The 20,627-nt window shown below is 33.7% G+C and overlaps 4 protein-coding genes across 4 annotated transcripts; 1 reads left to right on the forward strand and 3 right to left on the reverse strand.

Moving 5' to 3' along the window:
• The first annotated feature begins 7,171 nt into the window (after positions 1–7,171).
• Positions 7,172–10,070, forward strand: LOC103845771 (glucose-1-phosphate adenylyltransferase large subunit 1, chloroplastic). The gene is made up of 14 exons (XM_009122658.3): positions 7,172–7,589; positions 7,673–7,840; positions 7,928–8,020; positions 8,095–8,178; positions 8,252–8,307; positions 8,411–8,504; positions 8,576–8,688; positions 8,773–8,845; positions 8,916–8,996; positions 9,084–9,170; positions 9,256–9,360; positions 9,444–9,550; positions 9,643–9,703; positions 9,792–10,070. Exons 1-14 carry the CDS (start codon positions 7,176–7,178, stop codon positions 9,891–9,893), a joined length of 1,638 nt encoding a protein of 545 aa, XP_009120906.2. The 5' UTR covers positions 7,172–7,175; the 3' UTR covers positions 9,894–10,070.
• Positions 10,071–10,215: 145 nt separating this feature from the next.
• On the reverse strand, positions 10,216–10,910 carry LOC103845770 (3-dehydrosphinganine reductase TSC10B). The gene is made up of 3 exons (XM_033282919.1): positions 10,797–10,910; positions 10,563–10,707; positions 10,216–10,475 (listed from the first exon to the last, which is right to left on the reverse strand). Exons 1-3 carry the CDS (start codon positions 10,908–10,910, stop codon positions 10,216–10,218), a joined length of 519 nt encoding a protein of 172 aa, XP_033138810.1.
• Positions 10,911–11,939: 1,029 nt separating this feature from the next.
• Positions 11,940–12,877, reverse strand: LOC103845773. The gene is made up of 2 exons (XM_009122659.2): positions 12,625–12,877; positions 11,940–12,528 (listed from the first exon to the last, which is right to left on the reverse strand). Exons 1-2 carry the CDS (start codon positions 12,751–12,753, stop codon positions 12,208–12,210), a joined length of 450 nt encoding a protein of 149 aa, XP_009120907.1. The 5' UTR covers positions 12,754–12,877; the 3' UTR covers positions 11,940–12,207.
• Positions 12,878–14,349: 1,472 nt separating this feature from the next.
• On the reverse strand, positions 14,350–17,090 carry LOC103845774 (NEDD8-activating enzyme E1 catalytic subunit). The gene is made up of 9 exons (XM_009122660.3): positions 16,851–17,090; positions 16,578–16,741; positions 16,289–16,491; positions 15,974–16,206; positions 15,823–15,885; positions 15,691–15,747; positions 15,438–15,559; positions 15,207–15,324; positions 14,350–14,919 (listed from the first exon to the last, which is right to left on the reverse strand). Exons 1-9 carry the CDS (start codon positions 16,950–16,952, stop codon positions 14,605–14,607), a joined length of 1,377 nt encoding a protein of 458 aa, XP_009120908.2. The 5' UTR covers positions 16,953–17,090; the 3' UTR covers positions 14,350–14,604.
• Between the last annotated feature and the right edge of the window lie 3,537 nt (positions 17,091–20,627).

Below are 20,627 nucleotides of genomic sequence, written 5' to 3' on the forward strand. Positions count from 1 at the left end.
ATTTTTATCATTTTCCAGTTATAAAACCAGAATAAGCATTTATTTTAATAACAAAATATATTGTTCTTTGAATGTGAGCTACCTTTAGGTTCTTTATGTCGCGCTCTCTTTGACCGAATAATTAACCAATTAAGTCATTAATTAATTTTATTGCAACATCGAAATTAAATCATGTCGACAGATTATATGAACGTATATATAAGCTGCCTCATCAGAGCATCAGTATCCCGAGTTTCTTAAGGCGGGATTTTTAAAGGAATATAAAAAACTGTTTCTTAATTTTTAACTAAAAAATTATTTCTGAAAATAATCCTAAGAAGCCCTAGATAATGATGCTTTAAAAAACTATGTAATTTTGGAGGGGGGATGGGAATAAACAGTGTAATCCATGTACTTCTTCGTAAGTGAAACAAGTTAAACACTTATCTTTTCAAAAACTACTATCTTATGAAAAGAGAGTTTTTTACAAGAGAAACATTACAGTGTTCAAATATGGATACCATAGTCATTTAATAGCATGAGCAAGTTGAGCTATAGATTAGGATTAAAATCTGTTTTTCAAAAAAAAGTATAGGATTCGAATCTAAAAATTAAAAAAATTTAAAAATTTCATAAAAATAAATGTATAAATTATGTTTAATTTTTTAAAAATATTTTAAAAATATTACTACATTTAGAATTTACAATTTCAAAAGAGACGTCAAATTTATATAAATAGAGCTACAAAAATTTTTAATTAGTTAAAATTAGAACCTATAAACAATTTAAGACGGCATACGTTTTTTTGTTTGTTTTGTGACAGGACGGCGTACGTTAATTTGGCGAGTGTACCAGATGAATCCGTGTATCGTGAGTAGTGGAAACATAGCGACAAAACCATATCCTCGCTGGTAGTCTATTGGTGGATTTGCTCCTGCCGAAAATATTACACATGATTTGTTTTGGTAAGAAAAAAAAAATCATTGAGTTGAGTTGGCCTAGTAGTAAAGGGGTTGCGGTTGTAACTTCCGCCACTTGGATTCAAATCACGGTGGGAATGACTACTTACAATGCTTAGATTCCCGGCAAAAAAGTGAAAATATTACACATGATATTATATCTAACTTATATATGTATATCTTGTATAATTTTGTATCGATTAATAGCATTTGTCTATCCATATGTATATAGTTCTGATAATAAGAGTATTTTAAGAAAGGGAACAATTAATTGAGGGTATTTTTTATTATTTTTTTGCTAAATCTAATCTATTAATTTGGAGTCCTATTTTTTATCTACTTATAAATAGTCTAAGTTCGACCATTACATTTAACTAGATTTTCTATTATTTCTACTTATATCTAACTTTATTATTATTAAATATATACCATATCCTAAAATTAAGGAACTAAATAACTAATCTATTATTTTAAATAATGAGTTCAATTTATATATATTAACACTACTTTTAAGTAAATAATCAATTATATTTTATTTATTAATATAAAAAATAATTATATATACCCACGAATTCATATATACAAATGTACTTTAATTCAAATGTAAGAAACAAATTCTTTTAAAACCCTCACCAAATACATAACAATATATCTTATATATATTTATATATATATATATATAAATATATGTATGATAAAATAAATAGTAATAGTAATTAATATTTAATGATATGCTGAAACATGTTGTTATTGATATTTTTTATGAGTATAGTTTTACGGGTTATTCCAACACATATAAAATATTTATCAAATATAAAACTCATTGAAAAAACATAAAACATACTTTAAGTTATGCTTGAGCATTCATGTACATGTTGCGATATGGATTGGTATTTGGAATTTCAGTTCTAAATTATATCACATCCTAAGTCTCATTCTGATAAATTTGTAAGTACGAACCGGATTCAAATATAAGCTTCAATTTTGCTTCTAAATTGTATCACATCTAAAATCCACAAAGTAACCATATATTGTTCTGATTCAGGTTATATGGTTCGGTTTGGATATATCCAAAATTAAATCCAAAATTGAAAAGCAAAACATAAGAAATAAACTTATTTATATAGGATTGGATATTTAAGGTACTTATTGAAGATTTAAATACTTATTTTTAGATATAATTTAAAAAAAAAGGTTTGGTTTGGATATATCCGAAATTAAATCCAAAATTGAAAAGCAAAACATAAGAAATAAACTTATTTATATAGGATTGGATATTTAAGGTACTTATTGAAGATTTAAATACTTATTTTTAGATATAATTTCAAAATAAATATAGAATTGAATATTTGAAGTAAATATTTATGTTTCAAATATTTATTTATGCAATTAATTTGGACTTTCACATCAGTTTTTTTTTGGATTTCTTGGGATTTTTTTTGGTTTTCAGATTGTCTTCGGGTTCGGCTAATAACACTTCGAGTTCGGATATGTGGTATACCACACTACAAGACCTATTCTGGAATTTTTTATATTTCGGAATGGGCACGGATCAGGTTTTTGGTTTGAGTTTGGTATGGACTTTGGTTTACGGATTTTATGCTCATGCCTATTTTAAATGAAAAGAAAGTGCGATTATATAAAAAAAATTACCAAAAAACGGGTGAAAATCAAGTTTCAATTAATTGAGGGTATACTCAGCCAAAACAAGGATACAAGACTAAGCAAGCTTCTAAATTTTAAAGAAAACAAACTAACTTTGAAACTAACAATAGGGAAAAGCCAAAACAAAAATCGAGAGTGAAAATTTCCAACAACGTTTTACTTCTGTTTATAGCCATTTTAAAAAATCGAGAGGGCATGTTTTAATGATATTACCTCCCATTTTTCAACATTTCAATAGTATATATACTATTATTTTTTACCTTGGTGACACGATCAAACCCTAATACATAGATACTATATTGCCCTATAAAACTTCGTGCATCTGTGACGATCAACTTCGGTTGGCTACACACACTGACACACATATTATTTGTTGGTAGTAATTTGAGAGAGGAATATAAATAATAATTGAAGAGATTCAAAATGGTCAAAAAAATATAATTCTTGGACACGAATTATATAAGAAAGTCATTCGTCACATTTATAGCGCACAGCATTCTTACTAAGTTACTAAAATGATTGAGTTTCAAAGATATATATTGGATTATGCACTGTACTAAAACCATATAATTGAGTTTATTTTTCTTTTGTAGTGAACAAGATATCTAGTTCCGAGATTTCGTCGTTTGTATGTTGGGTTTAAACTCGTGTGGTTACAATCATGTATTCACTGTTATTGGTTAATGAAAGTTGATGTTGAGCCAAAAAAAAAAAAAAAAAAAAAGATATCTAGTTCCGAGAGGTCCATATCGGTTTTAGTTATTTTCTTCTTTTCGAGCAACTTATTTTAGTTATCTTCTTCTTTTTTGAGCAACTTTTTTTTTTTTGAACTGATTCTTTTTTGAGCAACTTATTTTGTTCTTATGGAACCTTTTCATGTTCTTTAAATAGAGCTAGTACCAAATTTCACGTTTTAAGGTTTCAGGTTCTGTAATACAATAAATTGGTTCTGTTGGCGATTGTTAACTCTTGGTTACGTCGCTAAGAAATACAGTATTGTTTCCCCCACCAACTTTTTAACATCTTTTCTCACTAATTAAAAAAAAAACTTAACTCACTCAATTCATCATAATTTTTTTTTTAAAGTAACTCATCATAAATTAGCTAGATACTTTTTGAGATAGCTTAGTTCAGCTCAATTACTCTATATTTATCAATTCAAGTTTAATTATATCATCCAAATTGTGAGTTAGTAAATAAGTTATCTAACTTATACAACAAAATATAATAACAAACTAATCTAGAAGTTCAACCATTCAAAAATATCCAAAATTTATTAGAAGAGTTAAATATTAAAATTATCATCAAATGCTATAATTGTTCAAAGCCAAAATCTAACAACAAATAATAGTATATATATATATACACACACGTAAATCATGGAATAATCACCCAAGTGACTGCTAAATCTATTTCATTTGAAAATATTGAGATGGCGCAAGAATTACATGTTTACTCTTTTTGGTGCCTAATAAAAATTCTATCTTTTCAAAGGTAATCAAGTGTAAGCGTTTATTTTCATTTTTGTTGTTAAACGAAATAATATATATTATTTGGTTGATATATTTATTCTATGTATTATATAATATGCATATGCTACGTTAACTAAATTTTATTGTTTACAATATCACTCAATATAGTTTAATTGATACTTAATTAACTAATTAAACATTAAAATAATATCTCGAGTGGAAATTAGCAACTTTTATGAGCTAATGCTTAAATTTGAACATTTTCCTTTTGTTAATTCATTTTGAAAAATGTCCCACTGACATCCAGCAAATTTGTATAATTGTGTATTCCGGTTTAATATATAGTCTTAATTAGTCAATCACATGTATTTCCTATAAGTTGTTTTTTGTTGTTTATGAATCTGATAAAAGCTATAAACTATCGTTTTCTGAGAAAACTTAACAGCTTAATAAGAACCAGCTGATATGTTAATGGCAATGTTCCGCAATAGTAAAATGTATAAAAGAAAATCATATTTAAAGTAAATTACACATCATTTAGTCATACTTCTGTCAAATGACTTGTGTAATATACTTAAATTATGATTTTTCTTTTCAATTTGTTACGGGTAAAGATAGAAAACAATTACCCAAGAAAACTAAAAAAAGGAATTGAGAAAGATAAAGTGAGGGTGAGAAAGTAGATACGATTCTCTCTGATATTTCAGACATAACAGATCATTAATTTCATTGTTTGTTAGTGAAAAGAAAGTGACGTTTCAAAGACGTATCCTAAACGCAAAATTCACTTGTCTTCTTCTTTTTTCTTTAAACATTGTATCTCTGAAAATTGTCAAGTCCCTCAATCAAAACGCTCCCTCACACTTAGAACACCCAAACAAAAAGGAGGCACCAAATCTAAAGATAGATTATAGAAATCGAGACAAAATCAAGATTTCAAAAGTGAGAAAGATATTCTTGTTTCTATTTTACAGCTCTGTTTTTTTCCTCTGAGGTCCATCAACCACCACCAACCAACCAACCAAAATGCACTATGATGAATGTCATATGTGTTTTACTCTTATGCTTTTATTTTGTTTTAAGTGTTTTTTTTTCCTCTTTTTCTTCTTATTTGGCAAGAAAATAAGAAATGTATCATAATGTTGACTCATGACTCTACTGAATGTGGGCCGCTAGATAGTAAAAACAATAATCGACCAAAATATACTTTATTAATATTATACACACGGTGTAGTAGTCAAAAGAAATATTAACATTATGGTGATATAGTTACTATTTAATTTGCTGTTTCAGCCTTTGTCTTAAAACCATACAAGCTATGAAAATAATTATATAAAATACAAATGTAGGCTTCTGTATTCTCTCTACTTTCAGTTTTAGCTTGATTTTTTTTTTTTTTCCCAAATTGAAATTTCATTCATAGTTAAAATACCAAATTCATACAAACTCATTGGCCCAAACAAACCGGACCTTAAGCCCACAACCAGACACCCTAGATCAGGAAACCCTAAAACCCGCAGCACACCCACCGACAGCGGCGCTGCCCAAACCCCAACTCACCACCGCACTAGCTTCACGACGCAAGGGATCTTACCTCGGAAAGCATCAGCTCCAGCGCGATCTCGTCCGTATCCCAAACCGACTGATCCAAACACCCTTAAACACGATCTGCGCAGTCACAAGAGAACCGTCTACCATTGACCCAACACCCCCGACATTCACGAGTCGTTTCAGGTGAGAGATCAAGAGGCGGAAGCGCTTTGAAGCTTTGATTAACAGACTACACAGAAGAAGAAGAGCCAGAAAAAAACCAACAAAAACTAAAGCGAAAATAAAAGACCAAAGCCGAGAAGAACGATACTAACTAAGCTACCGCCTTCCGGGAACAGGAGCCGGCGATGACGGTGCTAAAAGAGCCACCGTCTCCCAGAAACAAAGGCCGGCGGTCGTAGAGCTGAACGAGCCTCTACTCCCCGGAAACTACACCTGAAATCACGAGCCGTCTGCCGCTACGAGTAACCGTTCTTCACCCCTCACCACGGAACCAGAGAAAGCAGCATCACCGCCGCATGGAGCACCGGACGAGCCGAACCCTTCATGGCGCAATACCCCAGCCCAGATCCGTCAGCATATCGGGGGAATCGGTAGATCGAAGCCCACAGCGGAGATCCTTGATTAAACCGAAAAAAGATGAACCACCGACGCCGGCACGCGCGCGGACGCGCCACCGGACGTCGGGGCCACCGGCGCTTTTTCTCTCTCGCTTTTTCTCTCTCTCGTAGGTCGAGAAAGTTTCAATCTTATATACACAGAATCTGGAGTCAGATTTAAATTGATATCATAGATTTAAATTCTAAAATAGAGACATCTCTAAAACCAAAACATACAGAATCTGGAGTCAGAGATTTGCTTATGAATTAAAATTTAGAAAAAAACAATATTTGTAAAATATCAATCTTAGGGGTTTCTAGTAATTTTAACAAAGCATATTCTATTTAGGAGAAAATATATTCTATAAACTGTAACTGATTTGAAAATGTTAATAGCTACTATCCCAAGAAGCAAATACCACCAATCAATCACTTCATCTGACAAGCGTGTTGGATCTTTTTTTCTTTTGTTTTGTTTCTGCATAGTGGTGTTAGATTTCAGACTTGAAAATTTTACACTTTTGTATTCATTAATGGGCCTAACTAGTGTGGGCTTATCTTCTTCGTTTATATGATATATGGGCCTATGTTCACGCCTCGGTCAGTGTTGTTTACTTGTTAGGTTGAGGTATGTTCTGTAATTGTTGATGCTTGTAAGAAGAACATCTTCATATGTGTGGATATCAAAGACATAACACAAGTAAATTTTCAAGTATCTTAATAAAATTCAAACATTAAGAATTGTTTTTCAAACAACATACTCTCTATAGGATACTAAATAGTCCACTTTGTTTTTAAGTCTCAAGTAGAATATGCCATTGTGAAACAGGTCAAGACAAAAGAGCCATGTCCTCAAATCTCAATACAAAACAAAAAACTGGTGGTGTATGTTACTTGTTGAAGATAGGGTGAAGCAAATCCTTCCAAAAATTCAAGTAAAATGCAAGTCCATGGCAACTCTCTTTTCTTTTTATCTCCCCCCCACCCTCTCTCTCTCTTCAAACCATTCAAGAGCCAAGCCAACATTTCCAGCGAAAATGGCAGTCTCCGCTGACTGCAGAATCTCCCTCTCTGCCCCCAGCTGCCTACGTGGCTCCTCGGGCTTGACCAGGCACATTAAGCTAGGAACCTTCTGCAATGGAGAGCTCATGGGGAAGAAGCTCAACTTGTCTCAGCTTCGATCTTCTTCTACTAACTTGTCTAAGAAGAAAATTCAAATGTCTTTAACCAGTGTAGCTGGAGAGACTAAGGTACAAGAGACTGAGTCTGAGAAAAGGGATCCAAGGACAGTGGCTTCCATTATTCTTGGAGGTGGAGCAGGAACTCGACTCTTTCCTCTCACAAAGCGTCGTGCCAAGCCTGCTGTTAGTTCCTTTCTCTGTTTCCAATATTGCTGAGTTTCTTGTAGCACAAAGTATAATTAATAGGGAATATTTTTGAACTGCAGGTTCCTATAGGGGGAGCATATAGGTTGATAGACGTACCGATGAGCAACTGCATCAATAGTGGAATCAACAAAGTCTACATACTCACACAATACAACTCAGCATCACTGAACAGGCATCTAGCTCGTGCTTACAACTCCAATGGAGTTTTTGGAGATGGCTTTGTTGAGGTTTTGATATGCTTTCTTCTTTATCCTTTTATGAACCAAAACTTGGTAACGCATCTGAGGCAATTGTTTGAAATAAATATATTTCAGGCTCTTGCTGCCACTCAAACGCCAGGAGAAACAGGTAAAAGGTGGTTCCAAGGTACAGCAGATGCGGTTAGGCAATTCCATTGGCTTTTCGAGGTAGTAAACCAATGTTTTAACTAGCTTATCTTCCCATGCAAAAAAAACAAACGTTCCAACAATTATTTTCATAGGATGCAAGAAGCAAGGAGATAGAAGATGTGTTGATCCTTTCTGGAGATCACCTCTACAGGATGGACTATATGGATTTTGTACAAGTGAGACTAGACTACTTGATCCCATGTCTTTCATCAAGAGTTAGTTACTCATACCTTAAACTTCATTATGCAGGATCATAGACAGAGTGGTGCGGATATAAGCATTTCTTGCATACCAATAGATGACAGGTAATTAAAATGCAAAACTGAGTATATTATATAAGATCCTTATCGTTATGCTGAATCAAAGATCATGATTTATTTTATTGTCTCTTTCTGTGTTACGCGGTAGACGTGCCTCAGATTTTGGTCTAATGAAGATAGATGAGAAAGGAAGAGTTATCTCTTTCAGTGAAAAACCTAAAGGAGACGACCTGAAAGCAATGGTATGTTTAATAATATTAGCATCTTCAGAACAAAACCTTGAAGATAGTTCTAAACCTCGGGTAATCCTTAGGCAGTCGACACAACTATTCTAGGACTTTCCAAAGAAGAAGCTGAAAAGAAACCATACATAGCTTCAATGGGAGTTTATGTTTTCAAGAAAGAGATACTGTTGAATCTCTTAAGGTAAACAACAACACTTTTTAGTTCCTTTATGCTATTTTAAAAACGGTGAAAAATTAAAATAACTTGCAAGTGTTTTCAAATCAGATGGCGTTTCCCAACAGCAAACGACTTTGGTTCAGAGATTATACCCTTCTCAGCTAAAGAGTTCTACGTGAATGTCAGTAACATTCAGTTTAAGCATACATTTACGTCAAATGAGTATTGATAATAAGAGATCTTTTGAGCAGGCTTATCTATTTAATGACTATTGGGAAGACATCGGAACGATAAGATCTTTCTTTGAGGCAAATCTCGCCCTCACTGAGCATGTAAGGACAAATCTATCATCCAAGATATTATTCATAATTAAAAATATAATATGTTCATATTGTTACTTACGTGTATATACGTTTTAGCCACCGGCATTCAGTTTCTACGACGCAGCGAAACCAATATATACATCAAGGAGAAACCTGCCACCATCAAAAATAGATGGCTCTAAGGTAAAGCATAACCAGCCATAATATGTCCCTACTTCCATGTCTTTTGGTTTTGGACCACTAACTCTTAAGTTCATTACATGTGAAGCTGATCGATTCGATCATTTCTCATGGGAGCTTCTTAACCAACTGCTTAGTTGAGCACAGCATTGTGGGGATTAGGTCTAGAATAGGCAGTAATGTTCAGTTAAAGGTAGGCAAACTTTTCTAATCATAATGGAAGGATTAGACTCTTTAAAATTATATATGATGATCTAATAAGCATGGAAACTATAGGACACTGTGATGCTTGGGGCAGATTTCTACGAAACTGAAGCAGAAGTTGCATCACTGTTAGCTGAGGGAAAGGTTCCCATTGGAATTGGAGAGAACACAAAAATCAAGTAAGACTCTAACTATCAACTTATATGGTTTACCTTCTCTTTTGTGAAGCTGCATCATTCCTTTCTTCCTTCTCTTCTCCTTTTCCCTACAGAGAATGCATTATAGACAAGAATGCTAGAGTGGGGAAGAATGTAATCATCGCAAACTCGGAGGTAATTTTTTTTATTTATTTAAGAAAACAATCTGGACCACCATCAGACATACAAGTCTTGGTTTGCTTATCTTATGTAATGGTTTCAGGGAGTACAAGAAGCAGATAGGTCATCCGATGGATTTTACATCAGATCTGGCATTACAGTAATCTTGAAGAATTCAGTAATCCGAGATGGTGCTGTGATATGATGCTTTTTAAGTTTTTAAGTGTAAGAACTAAGAGTGCAGAGCAGAGAAATCAAAACTATATTGATAATGATGAGAGGTTTATTATATAATCTTTCCATGTAATTTATAATATGTATTAAGCTGGTTCTCACCCAGTACTGGTGGTTATGAAAAAAAATGGAGGAAAACAAAGGCAAATATGCAAAGTTTATGTACAGCAAAATTTTAAAACTGTACCTACAACATAAGTTCCTCGCAGCTGAACATTAACATCTTATGTCATGATCTTTGATGAGCTCAAGCTAATTTGCTATTGGCTTTTTTTTTGTACTGTTCCACTTTGCTATAGTGTTATACCAACCCCATTGGAAAAACAAACCAATCTAATAAGACCACCGAAGATAACTTCCACGAAAGCAAGCCAAAACGATCTCTGAGGAGACATAGGACTGGTCGCAATAGACAGTAAGTACCCAATGAAATGGCACGTCACTGTGAACTTTCCTGTTTTGATACCATCGAGACATATTTTGGCTACTTCCTTAGTTTTTATTGAACCCGAGGAAGCTATGATGGAAGTGAGCTCTGGCCTCTTCTTCTGTTCTGCAAAGGCCAAAAAAACATACTCTCTCATAATGAGAACAGAGTAGTTTCTATGTTTCTTATAACTTTGGCTAACCTTCTTCAAACCCAGGTGTGTCAGTGTCTGGAGGAAACAGAAGAGACACTCAGACACATGAAGGTCATGAGATATAACTTCTTGCTGCAACGCTTGCGCTAAGCCCTGAAGCCCAAACTTCCTCGCTGAGTATGCAGTGTCACCATAGATTTCTGCCTAAACATGTCAAACATACACACACAAAGGCAATCACAAACGTTCTTGATCTTGATCTACTCTGAAGTATATGGAGATTATAAACGAACGTGACCAGCTTGAGAGGAAACAAGAGAAATGGAAGCAGGGCCACCACGACCTTTCATAGACGGCAAAGCAGCCTTGATCACATTGAAGCTTCCCAACAGATTCACATCGAGCATAAACTTGACTTACTCCATACTCTGTTTCTCCAGCTCCTTTCCTAGCTGATTGGTCAACGGCTTTGAAAACGGCGTCGTAATCGCGAACGTGGCGACCTCGACGCCGGTTGCTAGCTTGACGGATCGTTTGGCATCAGCTAGCTTAGAGACGGAGCGTTTGGCATCCGATGCAGCTTGATCCACCGGTGATGAAGACGTGGCGGGACTTGATCGGGATCTTGACGGGTCTAGGACGTACGATCAAAGCCAAGATGGTGAGAAGAGATACGATGAAGAGAGTGAAGACAAGGAAGAGAGAAGAAACGGCCGCCATGTGTAAGTTAGTTAGACTCGTCTTTACCTTTATGTTTATGTTCTGTCTGTGTGTGAACTTATCTTTATGTTTATGTTCTGTATGTTTTCAAATATTGTCTCGAGGGTTGTTTGATATTGTTACTGGTTTATTATACAGTCTTGTGACAAGACTCTTGTCTGTTCATTGTTTACATTTCCATTTCCATTTCCATTTCACCTCTATGTTGATTCATGTTTGAGAGTTTGGTTAAAGCTTTAGACTAATTTTTATGTTGATTTCTTGTGTGTGTGTGTGGTGAGCTTGTGTATATGTTTATGTTTATGTTCTGTTCTGTCTATGTGTGAAAGAGTGGATATGTGACTTATATTGAAAAATAAGATATTTCGTATGAAAAATGGGAGTGAATCATCATATTATTTTGCTCTAAATAGCAAAGAAGAAAGGGAATAAATGAGAACTAATAATGGCAGAGAGAGGGAGATGGGCATGTGAGTGTGAGTGGCATGGCATGACAGAAGGTGTGTGAGCTTGTGACAGTCTTTTTGGACCTCTTTCTTAGTTTAAGATTAGATCTGACTTTTCTTTAATATTCAGAGACAGTGTGGCAAACTCGTCTGTGATGTCCCCAAGATACTGATTGATTGGACAGAGACATAGAACATTTGCTAATTCCACATGGGGGTTTGTCCTTACACATTCCTCCATTAATCTTTTGTTGTAATCAACCAACAAGATTTCGCAACTTGATTTTTATTAGTCCTTAAAAACATATTTTACAAATAGAGAAGTCAGTGAAACATCATCTCTAAAATAACCAAGAAAGAGTTGCATTAAAACAAGAACAAGCTTGGAACACATCTCCAAGTACCTTCCTTCCTTATAGAATCTTTATTCTTCCTGATTTACAAACAAACAAATCTTATGCATCTATAAAATATTATATTGTTATATGAATCAATCACACCAAAAGCCATGAATCTTGCAGAATATTTGTTAAATTAATTAACTGTAGATAGAAGCTGCATCTCTGTAGGTTCTTCTTGGGATAGAAGCATGAACGTTACTAGTTACCATGCTGCTCTTGTTGTTGTTGTTGTGAGTGGTGAGGGTTCTTCGTAAGTTGTCATGATTCTGCTGATACTGTTGTCTGTTTTGATGAAGAGAGTGTTGTTGCTTGGCGTTGAAGGAACTAACCCTGCCTTGCTTCGGATGATGAGGTCTTCTTCTGGTCTGAGAAGATTTAGGGATGAAAACACCAGTCCCTTTGCTCTGTTCTTGATGGTACATATATGGAGCCGTTTGGTAGCCTCCTCTGAACATACCCTGTTTACACACAAGATTCAAGAAATACACTTCGTTTAGAGAGAGGTATCTTCAGAGAGAGAGAGAGGTTAGGTGTGTGTGGACAGAGGAACAAACCTGGAGCGCGAGTGGGGAGGAGGAAGAGAGTGAAACAGGGTTAAGCTGTTCATCTTCATCCATGATGAGAAGAGAGATCTGTTTGCTTATGTCTGCAAAGAAGACATCATCATCAAGCTCTAACTCCATAGCTTTCTTGAGGCTTGGTTGTTCTGTAGAAACAAGTCTTGTGTGTGTTTTTTTTGTTATCTTTGCTTCAAGTGGAGTTCGAGGGAACGTTGAAGGAGTCAAATAAATAGGCCAGAAAATACTGGCCCTTAGAGAGAGGAAGAGAGAGAGGAGCATGTGGGTGGGAGCGTGGGGCCATTAGAAAAAAAGAAAGAGATTTTGAACAATGTAAATCTAATCTGGCCAAGTCCCTACGATACATAGCATGAAGGACACAAGTAGGTTGTGCATTGATGTTATCCAGTTGTTAACTGTTATAAAGATAGAAATCAAAGTTCACAAACAACAAATATCCACTGTTTTTATAAAAATATCATATACTTAACCAAATTTTTTTATAGCTTTACTAAATTGCTACCAATATAACTAAACTGAACCAACAAATGTTCAGATACCCTTAATGGGAAAAAGGGGAAAAAATCTTTGCTAGAGCCATAATGAAGTATTTGTTATGTATCCTAAAACAGCCACATCTGACGACAGTTTGTGGATTGTGGTGAGCAATTGAGGAAATAGACACTACACAATTTGGATTTTGGAGAGAGAGAGATAGAGAGAGAATCAAACTCATTGATATGATATGGTTTGAGGATAGTGTTTGAGTGAAGTAGGGTCACACACCTATCATATTTGATGATAGTTCATATAAACCATTTCCCAAGCAAAGCTTGATGGTATAGGTACACGATTATCTATTTTATAATCACTTTCCAAGTAAAAGAACACACAAGGAGTTCATATCACTTGTTTTTTTTAATTGTTAAGATAATGATTTTAATTCATTTTGGGGGTCTTTGATTAGTGATCTGCATGCTCAAATCTTGACCTTTCACTGGTGATAATGAACAAACAAGTTATAGAACTTACCTTATCTCTTCGACCCATACTATAGGTTTCAAAAGGCTAGTTTAAAAGTCTCCAAGATCATATGAAGGGAAAGGTGCAAAGTGTAAGCAAGTATAGCCACAAACAGAAGAAGAGAAAAAAAGGAAATATTTAAACAGATAAGTTTTCTAAAAAATGTAAAAAGGCAAGTTGTACAATACATAAATTCTTTAAATTAGGAGGTGTTATTAGTTTATAGATTTTTATTGATTTATAAATTCATATAGTATTTATAAATCCAAGTAAAATATACAAATTTTCAAATTTTCTCGGATTAGTATTTACAAATCCAGAGGTTTTCCTTCGGATTTGAGCCTTTGTATTTTTCACAAAGAAATCCATGCAAATCCATTCAAATACATTATGAAATCAAATCTATTAGTAAATCCGTATGATTGAATAACACTTGATTTGAATTAGAATTTATGAATCATTAAACGAATAACACTTGATTTGAATTAGAGTTTATGAATCATTAAACGAATAACACATGATTTCAATACATATTTTAAAATCATAGAACCAATAACACTAGATATAGTTTGAATTTTCAAATCCATCAAAATACACCAACCAATAACCCCCGATTAATAAGAGTTGTTTTATATAAAAATTATGAAGGAAAAAAATCACTAGTTTTAGATGAAAAACTGACTTGGAATTTGATGATAGTTGGAAACTTGGAACTTCAGAACATATGAACTCAAACAAAAGATCAGCTTGTTTCAGGCTCTCTGTGTTATTTCTTGTCACAGAAACACACACATCTTGGACTAGGCTAAGAATAATCATATAAAACCCATCTGATTCAGGCTCTTAGGATTTGCTGTCACAGCTATTAACTACAGAACCAAAAAAAAAAAGAGACCAATAATGAAACGGGACAAAAGTCAAGCTTCCCAATTATCTTAATGGATCTTGCTGCGATCAAAGGGGTGTTTTTCTCTTAGAGTTCACTCTCAAAGTAGCTGTATCCATGTCTGCAACACCATCAACTTCTTTGAAAACAACCCTTAGCTTCGTTAAGCTTGATTGTTTCTCTTCGTTCTTTAGGGCTGTGCCAAACACATGAACAGTGTCCTTCTCGACTCTTCCCATGAGGTCATAGAGCGGCTTGCTTAGGTTTGGTCTGTGCATTTCTTCTAGAACAGGAGGCGCCTGCATGTAGAGGCTGTCTTTGCCGTGTTTGACACTTGCTTTCGACAATAGAAGCTTCGGATGTTCTTCAAGCATGTCAATGAACTAGAAGAAACAAAATGGCAACTGAGACGCAGAATTTTAAATGGACAACATAGATGTACTTAGCACGAATAACTCAAGAAATAAAGATATAGCCAAAAGGGTAGTATACAGCTTGGAAACAGTGAGAAGATTAACTAGGAACAATCAGATCCAACCATTGATACAGGGATGAAATATGGCACTAGAGAAGAGGATAAGTGAGCATAATTAATGCAATCAATAGCTAACAAAATAAGGATCATGGAGGTATTAAATGGAGAACGAGACAATAGGGCTAGAGGAAGGACCTTTTGCAAAGTAATTGAGGTGTCCAGCTCTATCAGAATACCCGGACCACATACAAGACACTCTTTGTCTCTCTCAAATTCAGTCACTTTAGTGTGGAGACCCTCTCCACCATTGTACCTTTGGGAAAATCAAAACCAACCAAATTGTTTCAGGATAACACTCAACTCTTTGCAAATTCTTATATCTAAGTAGAGAAACTCTAGTCAGATAAGAAATAAGTAAAACTATACGTCAGATAATTTGCAAGTGTTTTGCTACATCCAGATACAATCTTCAAGGTTTCAAGTGCACAAGCTGCGGATATAATCGCGTTGGTGGATGCAATCGCCGGTATGATGTTTTTAACCACACCCTATATGCAAAAAAAAACAAGGGTTCTCTCATCATAGTTCCTTATTGAATATAAACTGACGCTGCATGCTTAACAGGTCACACTTGCTTCAACAGATTACTGGAATATTTGTGAAACTGACAAGAACATACTTGTGTGAGAGAGTATGTGACACCAGGAATTCCAAAAAGCTCGGCTCTCTTGATAGCCTGCGAAGATAATGCAAAATATGATATAAACCAAATTTAAAACGCAAAGCATAAGAGAGCAAAAGAAAGACTAACCTCATCATAGACCCACTTCATATGTTCCGGCTCATCAGGATCAAATGATTTTCCACCATGAACCTTCAGGAAGAATAAACTATTACTATACCTTCACCACAACAAATATATATATTTATACCCTTGGAAAGAGTCTCTTTGAAAAGAATACCTCATGCCACTTAATGAGATGAGCATACTCAATGCAATGAGCTGCATTCCTGGGGGTTTCTGCAAGAGTGCACAAAGGAAACTTCACTTGAGGTGGGAAAAGCCAAATCGTGCACTCAAAACAGGGTGTAACTCCAGGAACGATAACTCTAGCATGACCCTTGAAACCTTCGGTTCCTCCATCTACCATCGGCTTGATTGTTTCACTCCTCGGGGTATCATCTTCATCATACTCTATACTCCACACAAAACAAATGATTAGAGAGGGGAAAAAAAAACACAAAAGGCAGAGAGAAGTTAAAACAAATATCCATACCAAGAAAGCCACAAGCTACACCATTGATGTATCTCCGAGCTTCGATGGAGTCAAGACCAAGAGCAATGATATTAAAATCGTTATAAAAGTCAAGCTCTTTGTCTTCTATACGCGAAAAATGAGGCTTAATCTCCACCCCGTTCACTCTCTCCATCACACGCTTTGCTGCTACCTCTGCCTTAGGCTTTCCTACATCCTCAAGTCTAATTACAAACCAAATCAATCAATCATATATGAAACAATCAAATCAATACAGATTAAACCAATGAGAGGAAGAAGGAGAAATGACCTGAAGAGGAACTGGCGATTGAGATTGGTGACCTCGATTCGATCCATGTCAATCACATCCAGATTACGAAATCCAGAAAGAGCCAAGTCCTTGAGAAGCTCACAGCCCAATCCACCCGCACCAACCACCAATACTCTCACATATTCTCGTATATCGTCTCTCAGCTGTACAATGAAAATTCATCTCATCAAAACCATAAAACGATACAGAAAATTTTCAAATAGAAGCAAATCATCATCGAAGCAACGATGAGTGATTAAGGTTTTTGTTTACATCGGTTCCGGGGAAGAAGCCGGGGCCGACGAGATTCCCAGATCTGAGAAGAAGCTTGTCGAGGTCTCTCGACTTGCTCTGAGGAGCATCCATTAAAACCATACGAGAGAGAGTGTCGATTCAGAGAAACTGATGACGGAGGAGAGCTCCAACTCTAACAATTCAAGGAGGCGATACACACTGCCACGGAGAGCTCCGAAACCTCTCTTGCGACACGACCCTTATACTTACTGGGTCAACCATGGGCCTGGGCCCAAAACTATATTATATATTAGGAAAAATGTTAATTAATTATGTTAATTTGACTTTTTCAAGCTTTTGTCTATATTAGGAAAAATCAATACTATTAAAACAGAAGACCCTTTTTTGAGGTGCCCTTCTGTTTCAACAATATTTACAGATATCTGCCATTAAAATATTTTAAACTATGTTTTAAATTATGTATTTTTTGAAATTTTTTTATTCCAACAAACGAGATATTGTCGTTGTCCCTTTCCACTATATCTACGTTTTTTTTATCTTTCTTCCTGCAGAAATCAGTACATTATTATTTTTGATTTTTGATGAATACTCAAATTTTCAGGATTTAACCCAGTAGCAGAAACCCAGTTCTACTCTCTTTTTTTTTTGAAAAAAACCCAGTTCTACTCTTGAAATCTCGATATGAGATTCATGGTGACTTACAACCGCTATCTTTCTCATAATCGGCCACTAAATCAAAATCATCAATTTTTTTTTTACTTTTTTGGTTTCTATAGGTTAAAATCCGGTACTATGGATTCTACACCAAAAAACAATGGCGGCTGTAAAACTCTTTTCTGCGTAACCTAATTTGACTGGGGAAGAAAATAAAGAAATTACGTTTATACCATTAACGGAAAAAACAAAAAACAACAATTAAAAACGGGCTGGGAATAGATTGAACCAGTGGTATGGGACCAGGAGAGTGCGTTGTTTCCACTAAACCACCGAACGTTTTTGTATTTTGTCATATATGATGTTTTTCTTTTCTTATATGACTGTTTGATCTTAAGTATATGCTTAATTAAATAGCATAGGTTAAAAGAATTAACACGGTCCAATTAATCATGCTATGAATAATTAATTAAGTATGTTTAAAGCTGAAGGTAAACGTTTGGATTCGAATCAGAGTATTCGGATATTGGTATTTTAATAGAGATTTATACCCGATTTGAATATTTATAAATTTTAGTTAAAATTCGGTTCAGATCATTACGGGTTAAGTTCTCATTTGAATTATATAAAAATTAAAAATCCAAATATAATATTTAATATTTAAAATCCAAAACTAAAAATAATATACAATACATAAATTTAAATAATGTAAAACTAAATACCTAACACTAACATGAAAATTGGGTATTTGGATATTTGGCTGGAAACAAGTAGGTATTTTGGTTATTTTTAGTGTTTTATTCCTGACATCTAACCTTTTATAAGTTGTTAGCCAAATTTACATGCTTTCTAATACATATTTCTGCGTGTATTCTGAATATATGATCAAGGATAGCTTGCTGTCTATGAGTTAAGTTTTTTGAGAGCATTCACACTTCTAGAAGCCAAATAATGAAGTATATAAATAGCCTTTCAAACACAACAAATATAACTATTCTAAACCTTCAAACTGTCTACCGTGATCTACACTTATGGGTTCCATAATCAAAACCAGCAATCTAAGTGATGTTAAGCCTTTCAAATCTGCATAGAGAGTTTATGTGAAAGTGCTTCATACGTGGAAGTCATGCAATCCCCAATTTGGTTCTTCTCTTCAGATGGTTCTAATAGACGAAAATGTAAGCCCTATGATTATGGAACTATCGTCTATTATATATTTATAATATATGTACCTCAGCCTTTTTTTTACATGTTTTAGGGTGTGAAAATCCATGCCAGTTGCAAATAATCATTGTTGCAACACCTCGAGACACTGTCGAGATGGTGAATGGAAAGTTATTACTAATTCAATTCTAATATTTGGTGATTGAATATTCCTTACTTAACTTATTTTTTAAAGTATCATGTAGCATGGCATCTATGTTATTCCTCTTTTATAGATCTTGATTCTTGAATTATTTGCAGTACATCCAAACTGTAAAATAAAACACAACATAAGAATCCTGTTATGGCTAAACACGTTAGGTTTGTAAATAATTTCAAACAGTTATATAAATAATTTTATCAGAAGTCATAGATTTGTATACAAATATACTCTTTTTCTCGCCAAATGTATTTTCAAATCTTTTATTAATTGCAATTATATATATATATATAAAATCCGCAAATAAAACCACGTTGAAGAGCATCTATACATAACAATATGGAATATACTTGGATATTAAAGAAACTTATTTAAAAAATAAGTAATATCTTCTGAAATAGATATTTACATAACAATATGGAATACAACCAATCATTTAAATTCATCGTATCTTCAACATATCAATAAGAAACCAATCAAAACAGGAAACCGCGAATTTTGTTAAATAAAAATAAAAACGGGCTAATAAATTTGATACGGATAAATATGACTATATTTAAATTATAAATATATACCTTTTTAAACAATTATACATTTTGTTTTAATAAAAAATTATATATTTTAAAAGTAAGACATTAATATTTAAAAACAATTATATATTTTAAAAATAAGACAAGTAATATTAACTTCATTAATCCTTGCAAGAGAAAAAAAACTTTAAAATTGGTATCTGAAACAATTTACTCTAGGACAAAGGCAAACCTTTGGAGATTTGCTCATTTCAATACCAAATCGATAGAGCTCACTAATGTCTGACTGTTAATTTTTCAGATCGGAATCTATTTCATCCTATTTCATTCCATTTAAGCCATCCTAGAGGACATGCAAAATAAATCAAAAAAAAAACTTGGGGCTTTGAGTTCAACTGAGTATCAACAATGAAGGAATTACAGGAACGGATTTACCTTGGAGATGCCTCTTGAGTTGAATCGTGGAAGAGCCGATTGGTTTCTTTAATCTCCATATGAAGGTTATTTTTTATTTTTTATTTTCTATTAACCGATGCATTTGTCTGAAAATGACAAAGGAAGAAAGCAATTAGTCTTCCGATCGATGAAGATCAAAACAGTGATATCGGTTTGGGCCAATTTCGTTTTTGGGCTGTTCTAAAGCGGTTGGATCCTTAATAACACCTCATCTTGGTTTATATTGATAAAAATATTGACAAATATTTTTCTGGCCTATTGTTTAGTCCATTCTTAATAAATTAATTCATATAGTATAATTTTTTTAAAAAAAATCTAAACATTTTAAATTAATGCTATATACATATTATAAACAAAATATGAGCAATTTTAAGGTTAAGATAAAAATATGTTGTCCTATAACGTTATAAAAAAAATCTATAATCTCACTTTTATTCCTAAGTTATACTTAAAAACATAAATATGATATATGTACTATATATTTTTTGCATATTTAAAATTTTGAAAGTGCATATAGATGATTATCTATCTTGGTGTTTTAGTTAAAAATAAAATAATTTATATATATATATATATATATACTATTAAACTAATGAGAATTGATGTCACTTACTCAAAACATAAAGTAAAATCTCAAATATGTAACTATGAAATAGTATTACGCATCATAATATGTTTTTACTATATACAACCGAAGTATACATTGTTTGATATATAAATTTAACATCAAACAAATCCCGCGCTTTTAAAGCGCGGATCAATATCTAGTGTTAATTAATTGTTAATTTGGCT

This window comes from Brassica rapa, chromosome A10 (assembly GCF_000309985.2).
Source record: "Brassica rapa cultivar Chiifu-401-42 chromosome A10, CAAS_Brap_v3.01, whole genome shotgun sequence".
NCBI lineage: Eukaryota > Viridiplantae > Streptophyta > Magnoliopsida > Brassicales > Brassicaceae > Brassica > Brassica rapa.